The sequence below is a fragment of the Narcine bancroftii genome, chromosome 4 (assembly GCF_036971445.1).
Source record: "Narcine bancroftii isolate sNarBan1 chromosome 4, sNarBan1.hap1, whole genome shotgun sequence".
Lineage (NCBI taxonomy): Eukaryota > Metazoa > Chordata > Chondrichthyes > Torpediniformes > Narcinidae > Narcine > Narcine bancroftii.
Genome location: NC_091472.1, coordinates 20,995,375 through 21,016,171, shown reverse-complemented (window position 1 = coordinate 21,016,171; position 20,797 = coordinate 20,995,375). Strand labels below are relative to the sequence as shown.

General features: G+C 42.3%; 1 protein-coding gene across 2 annotated transcripts in view; it reads right to left on the bottom strand.

The window, feature by feature from the left end:
- sult6b1 (sulfotransferase family, cytosolic, 6b, member 1) overlaps positions 1-20,797 on the bottom strand; it is a 42,111-nt gene that overhangs the window by 12,720 nt on the left and 8,594 nt on the right. Inside the window, exons 3-4 of one of the 2 annotated variants that reach the window (XM_069930923.1) lie at positions 16,800-16,889; positions 10,031-10,157 (exon numbers count right to left, since the gene is read on the bottom strand). In XM_069930923.1, the coding sequence (XP_069787024.1) occupies positions 10,031-10,157; positions 16,800-16,889 (217 nt within the window). The remainder of the gene's footprint in view (positions 1-10,030; positions 10,158-16,799; positions 16,890-20,797) is intronic. The other variant, XM_069930924.1, reaches the window with a different exon arrangement.

Here is a 20,797-nt window from a genome sequence, read left to right as displayed (position 1 = left end):
AACATATGGAAACATTTATTTTGTATTCTTTAACAATTACTTTTTACATTTCCTTTGTATTATTTTACACTTCCAAACATTTACTTACTTACTATACCATATGTATCCAATTAACAATCACTATTAACCATGCCATGTACTGCTTGAAAATTCCATGCATAAGAAAGAGTAAAAGATAATAGTGGGAGTGTTGAAGCAGGTGGTTTGAGATATGATTAGATTAGTGAATAAGAAATAAAGGTGGCAGGATAAGGATTGGTATGCAGCTAAGATAAGGAACATGATAGAGTGAACAAGCAGGGTCAGGATTTTAACATAAAAAGAAGAATGCATGCTATGTCTGATGGGTGATCAGCGACCTGATTGCCTCAGCCTTTACTTGCAAATAACATAACATAACATAACATAACAATTACAGCACAGAAACAGGCCATTAGGCCCTTCTAGTCCGCACCGAACCAAACACCCCTTTCTAGTCCCACCTCCCTGCACAATCCCATAACCCTCCATCTTCTTCTCATCCATATACCTGTCCAACCTTTTCTTAAATAATACAATTGACTCCGCCGCCACTATTTCTCCCGGAAGATCATTCCACACAGCTACCACTCTCTGAGTAAAGAAGTTCCCCCTCATGTTACCTCTAAACCTCTGCCCCTTAATTCTTAACTCATGTCCTCTTGTTTTAAACTTTCCTCCTCTTAACGGAAATAGTCTATCCACATCCATTCTGTCTATCCCTTTCATAATCTTAAATACTTCTATCAAATCCCCTCTCAACCTTCTACGCTCCAAGGAATAAAGACCCAATCTGTCCAATCTCTCCCCATACTCCAGATGCTTAAACCCAGGCAACATTCTGGTAAACCTTCTCTGCACTCTCTCCACTCTGTTTATATCCTTCCTATAATTAGGCGACCAGAACTGCACACAGAACTCCAAATTAGGCCGCACCAACGTCTTATACAATCTCAACATCACCTCCCAACTCCTATATTCCATGCAATGATTGATAAAGGCCAGCATACTAAAAGCCTTCTTCACCACCCTATTCACGTGAGTTTCTACCTTTAGGGAACGATGTACCGTTACTCCTAAATCTTTCTGCTCTTCTGTATTCCTCAATGCTCTCCCATTTACCACATATGTCCTATTCTGATTCTTCTTACCAAAATGAAGCACCTCACACTTATCAGCATTAAATTCCATCTGCCATTTTTCAGCCCACTTTTCTAAGCAGCCCAAATCCCTCTGCAATCCTTGAAAATCTTCTTCATTATCCACTATTCCACCTATCTTAGTATCGTCTGCATATTTACTAATCCAATTCACCACCCCATCATCTAGATCATTAATGTATATAACGAACAACAATGGGCCCAATACAGATCCTTGAGGCACACCACTGGTCACCGGCCTCCAACCTGACAGACAATTATCCACTACCACTCTCTGGCCTCTCCCTTTCAGCCAATGTTCAATCCATTTGACTATCTCAAAATTTATACCTAAAGACTGCACCTTCCTAACTAACCTTCCATGTGGTACCTTATCGAAGGCCTTACTGAAGTCCATATAGACAACATCCACTGCGCTACCCTCATCCACATTCCTAGTCACCTCTTCAAAAAATTCAATCAGATTGGTCAAACATGACCTTCCTCCCACAAATCCATGTTGAGTGCTCCTGATCAGACCCTGTCTATCCAGATGTTTATAAGTACTATCTCTAAGAATTTTCTCCATTAATTTACCTACCACAGACGTCAAACTTACAGGCCGATAGTTGCCAGGCTTCCTCCTTGAACCCTTTTTAAAAAACGGAACCACATGCGCAATGCGCCAATCCTCCGGCACTATCCCCATATCTAATGACATTTGAAAAATTACCGCCAGAGCCTCTGCTATTTCCTCCTTCACTTCTCTCAATGTCCTGGGGAAGATCCCGTCTGGTCCCGGAGACTTATCCACCTTTATATTCTTCAAAAGCCTTAAAACTACACCTTTTGTAATCTCTATATTCCCCATATTTACCCAATTTGCTTTTTTTATCCCACATCTCCCAATATCCTTCTCCTTAGTGAATACCGAAGAAAAGAAACTGTTCAATATTTCCCCCATTTCTCTAGGTTCCACACACAGTTTTCCACTCTGATTTTCTAAGGGACCAATTTTGTCTCTAGCTTTCCTCTTACCATTAACATATTTGTAGAACTCTTTTGGATTAGTTTTCACCCTGCTTGCCATAGTTTTCTCGTACCTTCTTTTAGCTTTCCTAATTCCTCTCTTAAGATTCCTCTTACATTCAATGTATCTTTCAAACATCTCCTTAACTCCATGCTTCTTATATCTAATGTACGCCTCCCTTTTTCTTCGAACCAAGTTTCCAATATTCCTTGAAAACCACGGCTCTCTCAAACCTTTTGCCCCTCCTTTTAACCTAACAGGAACATAAAGCTTTTGCACTCTCAAAATCTGATCTTTAAAAGACTTCCATCTCTCTACTACATCCTGCCCATAAAACAAATAAAGGTTAAAACTTCTTGAAGAATTCTCCGCATTGCCTGACTCGTTTTTGGACTTCAGAAAACCACGACAAAATTGACTCATCAGAAAGGAGGAGACTGGTCGAGACTGCTTCCCAGCCCCTCGGGGATCTTTTCGGGACCAACAGATAAAGGGTGGCCACCCACAAAAGATAAGCAGTGTTCACTTTAAATTCAGACTAAAATCTGTTGGGAATGGGAGGTCTACAGGGTCACAGAAGTGCCAAATGACAGTCAGAGGGTCTCTCCGATCCAAATAACCCATTAACAAATTAACCTCAAAGGAAGCTCTGAGAATTGAACAGGAAAACTGCGCAGTGGGGTGAGTAGAAATAAGCAATAGAGTTTGAAGGAAAATTCCATGTGGCGTTGGCAAGTCCTTGCAGATACCGCCCTAGGTAAATAGGGGTCTGCACGGACAAGCATCCTTCGGACTCCCTAGGTAAATAGGGGTCTGAACGGATGAGGCATCCTGCAGATGCCGAATGTTGGCTATGGGAGATGTAAAGGCACTGCTGGTGAAGGTGATAGGACATGCAAAGCTGGTAGAACTAATGGGGATGGTGAGAATTTAAAAAAACATGATGATCCACTGAATGATGGAGCTCTGTTTGACCCAGGGTATGGGGAGTCCTCAGAGACTGCTACCCCCCCCCCCCCCCCCAAAGTGGACGCCAAAGTTTTGAAAATCCAGCAGCCTATCTGGAAAACCAACTGAAAAAGTGGAGGCTTGAAACAGAACAGGAAGTGGAAGGTAACCAATTAATGACCACCATGTTCCAAACTGCTATTGTGGATGCAATTCCCCCTCAAGTTAAGTCTAGTCTGCTGGAGGTAGTGAGACTAATATTTCTATTTCATCCACAGTTTAGAGGCTATCTAGTACACGCAAGTCGAAAATATCGAAAAGATAAAAGGAAACCGGCAGAACAGCAGGAAGAGGTGCAAAGAAAGTTGGGACAGATGCAGCTTGAAGAGCTTAAAAAAGAGCGCGAGAAAGGCGAGAAGATGTTGCCTGTAACAACAGACCTGGTTGTGACCACTGAAATGAGTGACGTGCCAGAAGGTAACGAGACCTACGGCAGAGCCAGACAGGGGCCATAAAATCCCATGCCAATAATAAACATCTTTGGGGGAGTGTTTCCATAAATGCCCTATAACGAACCACCCAAATTCAAACAGCAGCCCAGACAGAACTAGAGCTCCCAAGGAGGAAGGCAGAAAAGTTATGGGCAGAAAGGGTCAGTAAAAAGACAGGTGGAAAGGGAGACTGAGAGATTGTGTTGGGAATGTAATCAGCCAGGGCACATTAGAAGAGATTGCCCACACAAACCATGGCCCACCCCATTTCAGCAAGAATCAATGGGTAGGAAGAAATACTTTAACCAAGAATCAGATCCAGTCGGGCTGGTAAACCCCTATGCGAGATACTAAGGGTGCCCAGAGAACCCGGACGGGGAAGGACATTATCCAATGGTAATATGGGAGGCAGAAGAAGTATCCATGGTTCAGGTCAATTCAGAGGGGCAGTTAATACCAATGACGATGGACATTGGAGCTACCTATACTTGTGTGTAACCACAATCCACCTCCCACTTTCCCACATCAGGAAAATTTATCAAAACTGTCGGGTTCTCAGGACAAACACAGTTAACACGATGGACAGCCGAGCCCGTTTGGAGATGAGTAACAAAGAAATGGTGTTGTCAATTTTGGTGTCTAAAGGGACCCCAGTTAATTTGCTAGGCAGAGATGCCTGTTGAAACTAGATTGAGCGTGGAAAGAACGAGCGCTCAATTAATGATAGGAAAGCTAACGTATTTTGGATTGGGGATATAGAGGATAAAAGCTGGCAGACTTGGAAAAAGTGGAGAGAAGGTGCATTGGCCATACTACCCAGAGCCACACTACCCGAGTCTGAGTGATCTTTGATGAAACAGAGTAAACTGATAAAGGGGAAGTAGCACATAGGAGGAGGGGGCTGGCTTCTCCTGAAAGGAGAAGCTGTAATAAGTGGGAAACAGGGGGCAGCCTTGCAAATTAAGTGGAGTGCTTTTGTGGACAGATGGTACAGGGTACAAGAAGCTGCACCCCATGTGGCGTTGCTTGTAAACGAGGGATACCAGTCCAAAGGCCCCTGCTGAAACAAGTGAGCACTGTCACTGACTGGAAAAAGGTACACCCAAGGTACAGAAATCTGGAAGCAATAACTGCATCAAAGTAATAATGAACATAGACATGATCGGGGCATAGAAGCAGGTCGAAATAACTCCCCGGCAAAGCATGTCAGTACTAAGGACAGAGGAACAGCAAAAAGCCACAAGGGATGAGCTGCCATCCCTCCTGTGGTCGCAACATGATACTGACATGGGGAGAGTGAAATCGGCAAGTCCAGTAGAAATAATGTTAATACAGGGAGCAGTTCCACCTGGAAGACCACCGTATCCCCTAAAACTAGAAGTGGAAGAGGCGTAGCACCAACAGGATATGGTCTGCTGGAGACCAAAAGTCCTTGCAACAAAACTCCACTGTTACCTGTTTTGAAGGTACATGACTTGCGAGCAGTTAATGAGGTGGTAAGAGACTAGCCAGCAGTTGTCCCAAATTCACATACACTGCCGACTAATGTCCCACTGGAAGCATTTTGCTTCTCAGTGATTGATCTGCGTTCACCATTTTTTTAAACATTCCCTTAGCACACCAGTGTCAGTATTTGTTTGCTTTTACTTACAGAGGTACTCAGTACACTTATACTAGGATGCCACAGGAATTTAAACACTCGCCATATGTTTTGAAACAGGTGCCAAAGGCAGACTTGGGGAGAATATTGCTAGAGAGTACACTGATATAGTACGTGGATGATTTTTTTTGGTCTGCTCTGAAAGCAAGAAGCAATGTGAACAAAATACCTTCACCCTTTGGTAAAGCTGGCATATGGAGGTCACAAAGTATCCAAAAAGAAGCTGCAATTTTGTGAACAAGTAGAATACCTGGGCAGACTAACATCTAAAGGGACAAAGGTAATAACACCAGACGAATTGGAGGCAATAACCAAAGCTCCTAAACCTCAGACAGTAGGACAGATGATGACATTTTTGGGGATGTCAGGGATACAGTTCAGACTGGATTGGAGAATACGCTGATATTGTGATGCCACTAAGGAAAATAATGAAGGAGGCAGGACACACAAGCCTGAGAAATATTTTGCAGTGGAATGAGGAGGCAGAAACAGCTTTTAAAACCATGAAGCAGGAATTACAGTCAACCCCAGCCCTAGCCTTACCCAATTACGAGAAGGTTTTTCATCTGTATGTATCCAATTGACAGGAGGGCTATGCTATTGTAGTACTGATGCAGGAAACAAGCATAGGGAAACCAAAGCAACCAATAGCATATTATAGCACAAGATTGGATGAGGCAGCTCAGGGATACCCACCCTGCTACCAGGGACTGGCTGCATTGCCCTATGCATATGAAAAGGCATCGTCTGTAACCATGGGCTATCCTGTGATCCTGTATACACACCATAAGGTAGCAGAACTGTTGGAAAAGGGAAAGTTTGTATTGACACCAGCCAGGATAGCAGCATTTCAAATGTTATTGATATTTCCAGACATAACTAAGGCAGAGATGCACCACAAGTAACATAGCTGATCATGTCCCATTTGGTTATGAGGGAGAATCCCATGATTGTGTAGGAAGGACAATGGTATTTGCTAAGTTAAGGGCAGATGTACAGTCAGAACCACTGGATGATTAAGACAAGAAGGCTCTTGTTATAGGGATCACAATGGAAATCCTGCAGGGTTTGCAGTGGTACAACAGGAAAAACAAAAGGAGCCGGAGACTGACCAGGTGGAAGGACCTATTAAACCCAGAGATCAGGTTTACAAGGGCTTTCCAAAGGAAGTGAAATGAGCCAAGAAGGAAAGGGCCATTCTCAGCATCCAAGGTGTCACCTACTGCCGTCCAAGGGGAAGGTCGAACTACATGGCACCATCTCAACTATTATACTAAGGCGGTCCCGTGAGTGCAGCCTGATATTGAGCCTGAGGTAAGTGAGAGAGAGGAAGGGACGACAGAGGAGGAACAGGAAGATCTGACAAGTAATACCTCCTCGCAAGGCTTCGGCCAAGTAGTAAGTGAGGTTTTCGGAGGCACCGATAGCTCTGAAAGCACTGGAGAAGAGCTTGTGGAAGACAGCCTTTCTCCTGGAGACGGTTGTTTGGGAACGACCAGTGACATACCCCATGATGAAAACACACCTCCCCACCCATGTGCGGATTTGGAAACCATCAATTTGGCAGATTTGACATGGTAATATTAGAACCTCCCAAAACTTAAAAAAAAAGAAGAGGTAAAAGAACTAACAAGTTACCTCCTCCTCATGATTGCAGGCACACACTAATTACTGATACCAATAGGCAAATTACACTGCAGGAATGATGAGTGGTCAGAACTGTTATCTGTGTTCCAAAGCAAAGCCCATATGATATGTAGCTCCCATGCCCTATAGCTCTGTCATGTGTGAGAAATGGGATAAAGACCAGTTAAATGAGTGTGATAACAGATATCCTAACCAAACTACATACAGTATAGGAGATATGCAAATATAAATGATGAGCACTGACTATCTTAATTGTGTCAGAGCAATCATATTTTGTTCCTTTTGGTGTATGCTATATCAGGCATCTAACTATATTAATCAAAATGTGTTAACCAAGGAATGTAACTATAATAAACCATGTTCTACTAATAAAAGCAAGCAACATTCTCCCCCCCCCCCCCCCGCCCCACCACAACCCCCTCCACCCATAGTCTTCACATACCAAAGGACCTCAGGTTTGAGTGCTTTGAACGAAATGGAACAGTCCTGATGGGTAAATTCCAAGGTGATTACTAACTGTTGGAAGGAAATAAAGATCATGGGCGAATTCCCCCTCTGCCAGATGAGATCGTGGATCATACTATTGCATTGGCAGATACTTGGTGATTGTGCAGAGAGGAGGGAGGCCTGAGGCCAACACTACCTTTTGATTGGGCGGGTACCTGTACATGCGTTATGCTAATCCAAGAGGCTGAAGTACAAGTTGGTGCCTTGGTATGTCAGACACCAGTAAAAAAAGAGAGTATACACCCCTGATCCAGCAGTTACAATTCATGCCATAGGACAACCAAAAGGTATCCCCAATGAATTTAAAGCCAGAAACGAAATTGCTGCTGGGTTTGAATCAATGCTCTTTTGGGTAACCCCTGTTAAAAATAAAGAATGGATTATAACCAACAGATATTTATCAACTATACTGATGATACCCTCTCCACACTCTCTCTTTGGCTTGGCTTCGCAGACAAAGATTTATGGAGGGGTAAATGTCCACGTCAGCTGCAGCCTTGTTTGTGGCTGACAAGTCCGATGCGGGACAGGCAGACACGGTTGCAGGGGAAAATTGGTTGGTTGGGGTTGGGTGTTGGGTTTTCCTCCTTTGTCTTGTCAGTGAGGTGGGCTCTGCGGGCTTCTTCAAAGGAGGTTGCTGCCCGCCAAACTGTGAGGCGCCAAGATGCACAGTTTGAGGCGATATCAGCCCACTAGTGGTGGTCAATGTGGCAGGCATCAAGAGATTTCTTTAGGCAGTCCTTGTACCACTTCTTTGGTGCATCTGTCACGGTGGCCAGTGGAGAGCTCACCATAATAACACGATCTTGGGAAGGCGATGGTCCTCCATTCTGGAGACGTGACCTACCCAGCGCAGTTGGATCTTCAGCAGCGTGGATTCGATGCTGTTGGCCTCTGCCATCTCGAGTACTTCAATGTTAGGGATGAAGTCGCTCCAATGAGGAGAAAGGGCTCCAATAATGCACGACACACAAGATATTCAAGAAGAGCGTGATAATGCTGAAGGTAGTCTGTGAGGGTTTCTGGGTCTTTTTTCCTATCTCAGTCACCAAGGCTCAGTAGCCCAGGGAGTTGGAGAGAGAATACCTCGAAATCGGAGCATGGAAAATTGTAAATAACCCAGTTTTAAGGGATACCTACTTTCGTTTCATCTGACCTTTTATTTGTGCAGCTCTTTGTCTTCTCTCTCCATGTGAGACCATTTAGGTTTTCTCAAAGGAGGGAATATATGGAAACATTTATTTTGTATTCTTAAACAATTACTTTTTACATTTACTTTCTCTTACTTTATACTTTTAAATATTTACTTTTTGCTTACTAGGTATCCATATGTATCCAATTAACCATCACTATGTAACCATTTACTGCTTGCAAATTCCATGTATAAGAAAGAGGAGTAAAAGATAATAGTGGTGGGAGATGAAGTACGTAGTTTGAGATATGAAAAAAAAAACATACAAATGCTGGAGAAACTCAGCAGGTCAAACAGTGCCTTTAATGTAGCAAAGGTAATGATACATCACCTATGACCTGTTAGCTTGAATTCATTAGCTAGAGGATTGAGATCAGCAGTCGTAAGGTAACGTTGCAGTTTTATAAACCTCTGGTGAGACCACGCTTGGAATATTGTGTACAGTTCTGGTCACCACATTATAGGAAGGCTGTGGAAGCTATGGAGATGGTGCAGAGGAGATTTATCAGGTGTTGCCTGGATTGGGGAAAAAATCTCAAGAGGAAAGGTTAGCAGAATTGGGGCTTTTATCTTTGGAGCAAAGAAGGATGAGAGGCCGGCAAGATTATGAGAGGTATAGATAAGTTAGATAGCCTGCACCTTTTACCCAGGGTGGGACTACAAACACCAGAGGACATCTGTACAAAGTGAAGGGAGGAAAGTTTAGGGGGAAACATCAGGGATTAGTTTTTTTTTGTTTTACATCGAGAGTTGTGGGTGCCTGGAATGCCTTGCTAGGGGTGGTGGTGGAGGCTGGAACATTAGGAGCATATAAGAGACTCTTTGGCACATGGATGAAAGAATCATTGGTTAAAGGTTTAGTTTTATTTTGGTCGGTATATATAAGTCGACCCAACTTCGTGGGCTGAAGAGGCTGTAATTATGTTGTAAATTTCTAGGTTCAATGTTGAATGATTGTTAAAGAAGAAAATTTGCCCCTACTAGCATTATTGCCAAAATGAAAATAGGGGCCTTGTTGGACTGACAGAAAATCAGAAACATGGGTTTTATTGGGGAGTATAAGCAGATAATATAATTTCCAATGCATAGAAACAAAAGATTTGCATTGATATGGCATCTTTCACATCATCCAAAAGTACTTCCCATCCAAGCATTGAAGTCCTGCCATGTTGGAAACTCAGCAACTAATTTGCACGAAATGAGATGGTGTATGATGATGACCAGACCATTAACTTTCAAGACACGGATGAAGGAGTCGAGTCTCTTCGACTTACAACACTCTGCTTCAGAGGACAACACCGACATACCTGAAAATCTAAATTGGCTAGTGCAGGCTTTGCAATAAAAGTTGTGCTTTTACAAGTGTTAAAAGCAACCAAATGTGCCCAAGACATGTACCTTCTCCCATCATGTACTGCTTGAAGAAATCATCCCAGGATGTTGGATTAGGGAGTAGTGGGTTATTCTGACAGAAATGGTAATAGGAAACTGCAACATCCTTGGGATTGCGAAACACCACCAAAACCTGCAAAGAGAGTGCACGCAAAATTTAGATTTAATCTTCCACTATAACACCAGATAAAGCAAGAAGTACAGAACACACCACCCAAATAATCCTTCCAATGAGGCATGCATACCTGATTCTAATCAGTACCAGAAAAAAAATTGCTGCTATGCATTAATTCCAGATAAACACCCTCAACTATTCATCCCCTCCCCAGTCTTTCTTTCCTACCCTTCTGTCTCATTTCCTCCAGCTTCCCATCCTTTCCATTTCTTCGCTTATCAGACCTATCCTTTTAAGCCTCTTGCTCTGTCCACCTCCATCTCTTCTCAGCTTCTCTTCCATGTTCTGAGCCATATCCACCGTTAGCCTGTGCTTCTTCCCCTTCCCTCCTCCTCTAGTCCTGCTCTCCTCACCTTTTCCTTTTACCAGACACCCAATGAAGGGCTCAGGCCCGAAACGTTGACTGCTTTTTGTTTCTGATGGACACTGCGTGACCTGTTGAGTTTTTTTCCCCCAGCACATTTGAGTATTGCACAAAACCTCAGCGTTTGCAGATTTTCTCACTCTGTAGCCATACCATTGTTCTTAAATGTTTCTCTGCACCACACCCTATCCACTTTGGTTGGGAGGGCTTTCAGAGGTTGCTCCATTTCCATTCCAGACCTGGGTATCAGGGCAATTTAATATGACCCAATGCAGCTCAGAGTTCATGTGACTGATTCTTGGGATAGTGGGTTTGTCAGATGTGGAGAGATTAATAAGCAAAATGGATTTAATGAACTTCATTGAATTTAAAAGAAAAAGAGGTGATCTAATTGAAAATGTTCAACATTCATATGGGACTTGATAGATGATGAGTTGATGCTTTGATTGTCTAAATCCAGGGGCGCAGTCACAGAATAAGAGATCGGAGCTAGGTGGTAAAAGCATTGGCACACTTGTTTTCATCAGTCAGGGCGTTGACCATGAGACCTGCTTGTATTCCCCAATATAACCATGTTATACAACTGTACAAAACAAATGCTGAGGCCATACTTGTGTACAATTCTGGTTACCCAGCCATTGGAGAGTTATCATTAAGCTTGAAAGAGTGCAGAAAAGATTCACAGGAGTATTACAGGGACAATCTTGGATAGGCTGGGTCTTTCCTCCTTGATGGTGGGAGTATTAGTCTACTTTTGAGGAACATAACCACCATATAGATAAGGTAAAATAATAAGCCTTTTTCCCCCAAGGCAGTTGAACCAAAACCTAGAAGGAAAAGATTCAAGGAGAGATGGAAAAGATTTAAAGGGAAAAAGAAACAGAGGAGCATTTTCTCCAAATGTAAGATGGTGGGTTTATAGAACAAGATGCCAGATGAAGTGGTAGAGGGGGGTCATTTGCAACATTTAAATGGATAGGAAAGCTGAATGCAAATGGGACCAATTGGGTAGACATCTTGACTAGCATGGACAAGTCAGGCCAAATGGCCTATTTCCATGCTGTAAGACTCTATGATGCTGGACATTTTTCACCCAGAGGCTAATGAATGTTTGAAATTCCCAGAGCTACAAAGGCTCCATCACTGACTGAATTGAAGAAAGCAGCCGATAAGGAACCAAGGGATCTGGGGCTGATGCAGGAAAGTGACACAGAAGGGTGGCTCAACTGGCATAGTGGTTAGCACAACATCATTACAGCACCAGCGATCAGGACTGGGGTTCGAATCCCATGCTGTCTGTAAGGAGTTTGTACGTTCTCCCCATAACTGTGTGGGTTTTCCTCAGGGGCTCCAATTTCCTCCCACCGTTCAAAACGTACTGGGGGGGGGGGGTGAAAAGGCCGCACGGACTCGTGGGCCAAAAGAGCCTGTTACCATGCTGCATGTCTAAATTTATAATTTAATTTATAGGTAAAAGATCATCCTTTCTCGTATTGAAAGATGGAGCAAACCAATTCTTGTTTCTATTTCTTATATTCTCACATTCTATCAAAATGATAACACTTTGCTTTGTTTGCAGTGATATGACCTACCTTTCAATCTGGATTCAAAAGCCTCTCTACTTTATGTCAAACCTTTTGCATTACACTCGACTATTGTTCTTCAACACTGTCCATTTGAAACCAATTAGTTTCCACTGACCTTTACACACTATTTCACTTTAAACACGAAACATAAAAAAAATCTCAATAATAAGCCAACATTTATATGGACTTTAGACACCATCCTTCTTTTTTATTTTTTTATTTTTCACACTGTGAACCACATCAATCAAAATACATACAAACATTTCCCTCTTAAATATACACAGTGACATTTTCTCCCCATTTTTCCCCCCTACCTTCCCTCACCCCTTCCCACCCCCTTCCAAACCCATTAAATGTTCAACATATACAATACAATAAAACCATTTATATGGACTTTAGACACAATCCATCTTGAGATAAAATTTTATGAGAGAAACATCAAAACTGCAGATCCTGCAATCTTGAGAAAATTCAGTGTTCATGCCATTGGGTTTAAGGTTGTTCAGAAGGAATAAAATCCGGTTCCTTATGTTTAAACTTAAGGGCTGATCTCATTGGCTTGGAGACTAGGTGGCGACCTGGTGGTGACTTGAGTCTCCGCTGGTTGCGGAAACATCTCCACACCGTCTCCTGGAGACTAGCCGGGTCTCCGGGAAAATCGCGGGAAATTCAAACATGATTTTTTTTTTTTGAGATTTTTTCCAGTCTCCAGCAGGTCTTCATCAGTTGTGGCGACATCACGGAGACCTGCTGGAGACCAAGGAGACTGAGGAGACATTGCGGCGATGTCGTGGAGACGTTTCCCCAGTGGCGGACAAAATTAGTCTCCATGACGTCGCCACAATTGATGGACACGTCGCGGAGACATCTCGGTCGTCACCCTGGCGTTGCCTTGGTGAGAGTGCAAGCCAGTTTTTGGTCTCCCGAGTCACCTGACTCGCCGCTACTGATTAGTTGTGGCAGTCATGGCGACGTCTCCGCAAATGAGATACCAGTGTTAGTCTCACCCTGGTAATGGATGAGGCTGAGCACAGACATGTCTGTGTGAGAATGGCCAGGGGAATTAAAATGCCTGGCATCTGGGAGTTCTGGCTTGGAGCCAGCTCCCAGTTTGGGGGGAGGGGTTTGAGAACAGCTGGATTAGGCGACCATTTCACCGAGCACCCTGCGCTCTGCCTGTACCTACAAACTAAAATGTTCCCAACACTGAACATTGAATTTTCCAATTTTAGGTAACCCCCACCTTTATCCGGTCCCACTGTTTCCTTCTGTTCTTCACCTGCTCCTGGTCTCACTCGAACCTTCCACCCCTTCTCCAGTGATCTCCTCCTCTGCCTGTCTCTCCAACACTCTCACCTTCTTTTATCCAATATCCTATCATCTCTTAGGCCCTCCCCAGCCTCTCCCTCTCTTTTCCCTTCTTTTATATAATTAAGTCCACATCAGACTTGTCAGTCACCAACGAGCCTGCATCAGACGTGGACATACCCCTCCATAAATCTTCGTCTGCGAAGCCAAGCCAAAGAAGAAAGAAGAATATAATTAAGATTGCCCTGCATCACTTTAGGCTCGATAAAGGGTCTCAATCTAAATCAATGACTTGCCATTTCCCTCCACGGATGCTGCCTGACCCATTGAGTCCCTTCAATGTCTGTTCGCTCACTTAAATTTATTTATTAATCTGGTTTACAACAACCATTCTTCATTCTTCAATGCAGCTGAATTGATTTTAATGCCTTTAAAGCATTTCAAATCTTTTTGTCCTTTTTTCCCCCACAGTGCTGAGCTAACTAGTAATCAATAGTGTCACACAGAAATTCAAATTATTGGTAGCCCATGACTTCACTGACAGTATAATTTATTTCTACTCTACTTTCCATTATCTTTCCTGATTCCAAACCCCTCTGTCATAATTTCCTCCGTAATTGTACAGTCAAAGACTTTCTTAAGATTCTTTCACTGCATTTCCCAGTTACCTTGTCTTTTTCGCAAACAACCATTAGTTTCTTTTGTGATCCCCACAATCTATTTCTTATTCTTACATCCATCACAATGGCTATAATTTTCTGTATTTCCTAAGAGCTTGAGGTTTCCCGATCGTAACTATTGAAGAAACTGGCCTGTAATTGCACCTTATAGAAGGGTTCAGGCCTGAAACGTTGGTAATATATCTTTAGGCCCTTTCATAAAGCGCAAAAAAATCCAAATGTAAAGGCAGAGATTCTTCACCCTCGTGTCAGTAAACTTACCTTCATGAACGCTCCCTAACTGGCTCCAAGGCGCTGACTCCAATCCCTCTCTGAGATGGTGTCAACGGCAGAGCACACATCATGAATGTACTTCCGCTGCAAGCAGCTGGCTGGGGGTGGGGGGGGGGGGGAAATTAACGTGTCACAATGACTCAGTCAGCCCGTGACCCATCTCACTTTTCTCTCTCCCACTCCTTCCATGACCCCCTCAGGGCAGGGGTGACCGGTGGGGGTTGTCAGAGTGGGGACTGTCAGGGTGGGGGGCAGCCAACAGGGGCTGTCAGGGTGGGGGTAGTCGGTGGGGGTTGTCAGGGCAGGGCCTGTCAGAGCAGGGGCAACCAGGACAGGTTGTGACAGCCCTGCCAGCTGCTCCAGCCTCCGGCACCACACTGGACCACTTTGGCCTTCAAGCCTGCTTGTTGGCACCAGCGGCTCAATACGAAGCAGAGGAATGGCCATCTACCCTACCTATAATCCCCCATGCAGCTGGAACCATTCTGGGAAACACAGCTGTGTGGGGGATTATGGATAACAAAGTCAGCCATTGCTTGGCGCATATGTATAGCGTCATGGCCCTAGTAGCCAAGCCTCCTGAAAGACACATCAACACCCCACAGCTGCCTCCAGGTTGAAAGGGGACATCGGAACAGGCTTTTCTAGGCCTGCATGATAAGGTAAGAAATACCTTTTCATTTGGCTTTTGGCCAGTCTCCATGCAGAGGCCAACTATGAAAAGTCTCCCATGCTGAGTCCCTCCAGCATTTCTGTGTTTTTAGTGCAATTATTGACTTTACCTTTGTCCTCATTAATGAAAATGAGAGCACATTGTTTGAATTCCAACTGTCTGGTTTGCATCCACTCTTAGCAGTACAATATCTGGCAACACTAATTGAAATTAATCTATTATAAACAGCATCTTAATGCCGATTTCATATTTCTCATTTGCTATTTCACCAGAACTTGGTTAAACTTAATGACAAAGGAATTTCATTTTATCTTGAACTACTGCAATAAATATTGCATTGAAAAAGATCTAATAGCATAATTGATGTCTGTGGCGATAGGTCCTAGTTAGTGTTATTTGTCCAATATATTGCACTGGTTTGGGTTGCTGCAGATTAAACAAACCAGTGACACAGTATATAGATACGTTTTTGGGCGATAAATTGGGAAAGGTTTGTTAAGGTAGGTCATACAAACACTTTAAAACATTACCTTATTTGAAATACTGGAGCTCTGCTAATACTAGATATATCGGCCGCACAGCTTTTGCAAGAGATTTGGAGAGTCCCCAAGAGACTTCACTAATGGATTGTTGTTTACAAAAAGGCAACAGATGAAAGAGCTTGTTGGAGCCGCATATTGTCTAGAAGGGAACTTGCTGTTCTAAGAGGGTCATGTGGCTTTTGCAAGCAGAAAGAGTAAAGCAGGCTTTCTCTCAGAGAAAGAGAGAGAGAGAAACAGACTGAGATCAGTTCTACAGTCAGCAACAGCAGCTGGAACTGGAACAGGACAAGCGGGCAAGCTTGTGGAAAACCCCATTAGAAAGACAGATTATGATTGCTTAGTTCAGCCTGGCCAAAGCCCTTGTGGTTCATGCAAGAGGAGAGGACTGGCTGCCTAATGTTTCACTTGGAATAAGGGAAACAAGAAATAATTCGGTGGTGACCTGAAAGAAAGAGGTTATCATCTGGAGAACCCTAAGGGGACAGGTTTCTTTGGCAGGACACTGAAGTGGCTGGGTGTCCAGCGTACAACAAATCTCTCTCTGAAAACTGACAAGAACCTCCTGAGTGGTAACCATTTACCTTTCAAGCACCAAACCCTGGTGAATTTCATAAATGTTAAATTCTGTGCACAGTGTAAGAATTGCCTGCAACCAGTGAACTTGGAGGAATGAGAAGTGAGGTTGGATGGTGAACCAAAGAACTTTTCTGAACTTACACACATATTACATACATGTGCACTTAGAATTAGAAGGGGGTTAAGTTAGGTTAGAGACCCAAAAAGAAATCCTGCAAATCCTTGCAACAAAGTCTGGTTTTCTGTTCTTTCTATTGTGTTTTTCCATTCCTGGTTTTCAGATGCTGACAATACAGGATAAAGACTAGATCCAATTAGTCGATTTAAGACTAGTTCAGGGCAGCCATTCCACATTTAAGTAAAAGCCTCATTTTCTTTTCACCTCACATAATTAAGTTTTTTTTTAATGTGATCGGTAGGGGAGAAGTGTGGAAGAAACCAACTAAACTTGACTGCCTCAAAGGAAAGGGGACCCATAAACTTTGAACTGAGTCCTAAGGCAGGCCACAGCCAAAAAAAAGATCGAGAATGGCTGGTTTGGTGGATTGTACTATTCAGGCACATGTTTCTCGATATTGTTATTAAACGGTATCCTTACCTTTGCTTTCTTCTCAATTATAGATGGTGGTAAATTTTCATAATGACAATGTGTTCCATAGACCCTTGGCGATGGACAACTTTTCATCATCTTAAAAAAACCACCAAAATGAAAGGATAAACCAAAAAGAGTAATTGCATGTGAATGAAAGTCAGAATCATCCATGATAGTATCTAATTTGTTAACTCTGATGTAGGATCATTGTTCACTTCATTTCTAGCTTGGTGGAGTGTCTGCAGCATTTTCATTTCTTACACCAAATACACCACAGTTTGCAGAAAGAAACATTGATCACCCAACGGAGAAGAGCTTAATTCTGTGGTGGATGCTGAGAGTGGAAAGACCTTTACCCTTCCATTTCTGGAATGTGCTTGGAATGTTACTTTCAGTTCTTTGATTGGATTTGTACACAGACAACATAGCCTCTCATCTTTGTGTGAAAGTATTGGTACTTTAGTAACTAGCACATATCTTGGTGCCAGAAATAGAAAATAAAGGCTTCACTGTGTAAACAATGGACATAAGATAAGGACAAATGCATTTGATGGAAAATATCCAATCAAATATACATGATAGAATATAAATTCATTCTAAGTACTCCAGATATTGAAATAATGATCCATTATTTGACAGAACATAAGGAATATGGGTCAGGAATGTACCAGACAAGGGAGAGTCTAAAAATTAATATCTCTCTTTTGCTCATATCTCCAATTTTCCAGACATGGGCATGGTATTTTGAAAGTCTATTCCATATGTTCAACCAACACTCTGTGTGATGTAGATAAACCTACTTTTAGGATAGAAAATAACATAGATAACATCATGAAAAAGCATGGCCTAAATCAGTGGTTCCCAACCTTTTTCTTTCCATTCAAGTACCACTTTAAGTATTCCCTATGCCATCGGTGCTCTGTGATTAGTAAGGATTTGCTTAAGGTGGGATGTGGGTGGAAAGAAAAAGTTTAAAATCCACTGTTTTAATCGTACCTAATTGACTCGTTATGTGCACGGTTTCATAGCTCCAAAGGAAATGGGCCAATTACAATTTTTTTAATGCAAAATATTTCAGTAACAATTGGGTCTAAAGCAATGATTCTCAACCTTCCCTTCCCACTCACATCCTACCTTATTAATCACAGAGATCTAATACCTAGAGCCTGAACATCCTTACCAACCTTCCATGTGGAACCTTATCGAAGGCCTTACTGAAATCCACATAGACAACATCCACTGCTCTGTACCCTCTCTACTTGTACATAAAATATGCAGTTGTATACAAAACTTAAATCCAGATGATTTAACTCAAGCTAGCATAAAAACATAAGAGGAATAAATGTATGAAATAAACTTAAAGGATTTTATTGAGTAGCACGCTTAGCTGACAAGATCCATTTGGCAAGCTCAATATTACTTGAATGCAGCTGGATGAAAGAGTGGTGTACCTCCATGAATGGCCTTTTGTCACACATCATGGATATCACAGAAAGCATAAATGTCTTGGAGGAGCATTGGGGTTACTTAAAGTGGTATTTGAGTGGAAAGAAAAAGGTTGGAAACCACTGGCCTAAATAGTAAAGAATAAAGCCTCCAGAAGCTATGTTAATGATTTTCCAATAGCCAATGTTTGGACCACACTTGACAATACTACGGTTGGTGTAGCAGTTAGCGCAACGCCTTTACAGCACCAGCGATCAGGACCAGGGTTCGAATCCTGCACCGCCTGCAAGGAGTTTGCATATTCTCTTCATGTCTGCGTGGGTTTTCCCCAGGGGCTCCGGTTTCCTCCCACCGTTGGAAATGTACCGGGGGTGTAGGTTAATTGGGTGTAAATTGGGTGGCACGAACTTGTGAGCCGAAATGGCCTGTTATCATGCTGTATGTCTAAATTTAAATTTAAAAAATATTGGAGTAATTCAACTTCTATAGCCTATAAAGAAAAAATGACCTTGGCAAAGTACATAAAATATGCAGTTGTATACAAAACTTAAATCCAGATGATTTAACTCAAGCTAGCATAAAAACATAAGAGGAATAAATGTATGAAATAAACATAAAGGATTTTATTGAGTAGCACGCTTAGCTGACAAGATCCATTTGGCAAGCTCAACATTACTTGAATGCAGCTGGATGAAAGAGTGGTGTACCTCCATGAATGGCCTTTTGTCACACATCATGGATATCACAGAAAGCATAAATGTCTTGGAGGAGCATTTAAAAATTGGATATTTCTGCAGAAATCTCTAAGCGCCATTGACCTTACTTGGCATAGGTTAAAACGTATTATAAGCCCAAAAGACTCACAATTTATTTTGAATGTATAAGACAGCAGATCAGTGCAAGGTTTTTTCTCATTGTAAGTCCTAGGAAATTGGGATTGTCCAATAATTAGATACTTGCCATGCAAGGAAGAAAGATTAATTATAGATTGAAATCTGAATTATTAACTTGGTTATAACCATATAACCATATAACAATTATAGTACAGAAACAGGATATCTCAGCCCCTCTAGTCCGTACCAATCTAAGTGATTTCCTCTAGTCCCACCTACCTGCACTTTGCCCATAACCCTCCAATCCATATAACTATCCAACTTTTCCTTAAATGACAAAATTGACTCTGCTGCGACCACCTCTTCCAGAAGGTCATTCCATTCAGCCACCACTCTGAGTAAAGAAGTTTCCCCCATGTTATTTCTAAACTTTTCCCCCCCAATTCTTAACTCATGACCACTTGTTTGAATCTCACCTACCCTCAAGGGAAAGAGCCTATTCACACCTACTCTAGATATCCCTCTCATAATTTTAAAAACCTCGATCAAATCCCCCTCAACCTTCTACGCTCCAATGAATAAAGACCCAGTCTACTCAATCTTTCTTTGTAATCTAGATTCTGAAATCTAGGCAACATTTTAGTAAATCTTCTCTGTACCCTCTCTACTTGTTAATATCCTTCCTATAATTTAGTGACAAGAATTGTACACAGTATTCTAAATTTGGCCTCACCAATGCCTTGAACAATATCAACATCACTTCCCAACTCCTATATTCTATGCTTTGGTTTATAAAGTCCAGCATACCAAAAGCTTTCTTCACCACTCTATCCACATGAGATTCCATCTTCAAAGAACGATGAACCACTATTCCTAGATCTTTCTGTTCTTCTACATTTTTCAATGTCCTCCCATTTACTCCATACATCCTACTATGCAGCACTTCACACTTTTCAGTATTAAACTCCATCTGCCATCTATCAGCTCACTCTTCTAAGCAGTCACTGAAAACCTTCTTCATTATCCAAAACTCCACTTATTTTTATATCATCCGCATATTTACTAATCCAGTTTACAGTTTACCACTCCAACATTAAAATCATTAATGTAAATGACAAATAACAAGGGACCCAATACCGATCCCTGAGGCATACCTCTTGTACCGGCCTCCATCCTGACAGACAGTTAGCCACAATGACTCTCTGGCATCTACCTTCTAACCACTGTTGAACTTATTTGACTATCTCAAAATTAATACCTAGAGCCTGAACTTCCTTACCAACCTTCCATGTGGAACCTTATCGAAGGCCTTACTGAAATCCACATAGACAACATCCACTGCTCTACCCTCAACAACATTCTCAGTCACCTCCTCACAAAATTCAACAAGATTTGTCAAACGTGACCTTCCACGCACAAACCCACGTTGAGTGTTCCTGATCAGGCCCGGTCTCTCTAGATACTTGTATATATTATCTCTCAGAAGACTTTCCATTAGATTACCAACCACCAACGTCAAACCTACAGGTCTATAATTGCTGGACTTATTCTTCAAACCCTTTCTAAACAAAGGAACCATATGTGTGATACGCCAATCCTCCGGCACTAGGCCCCTCTCTAATGACTTTTGAAAAATCACTGTCAGAGCCTCCGCTATTTCTTCCCTGGCTTCCCTTAAAGTCCTGGGGAAAATCCCGTCGGGACCCAGAGACTTATTTATATATC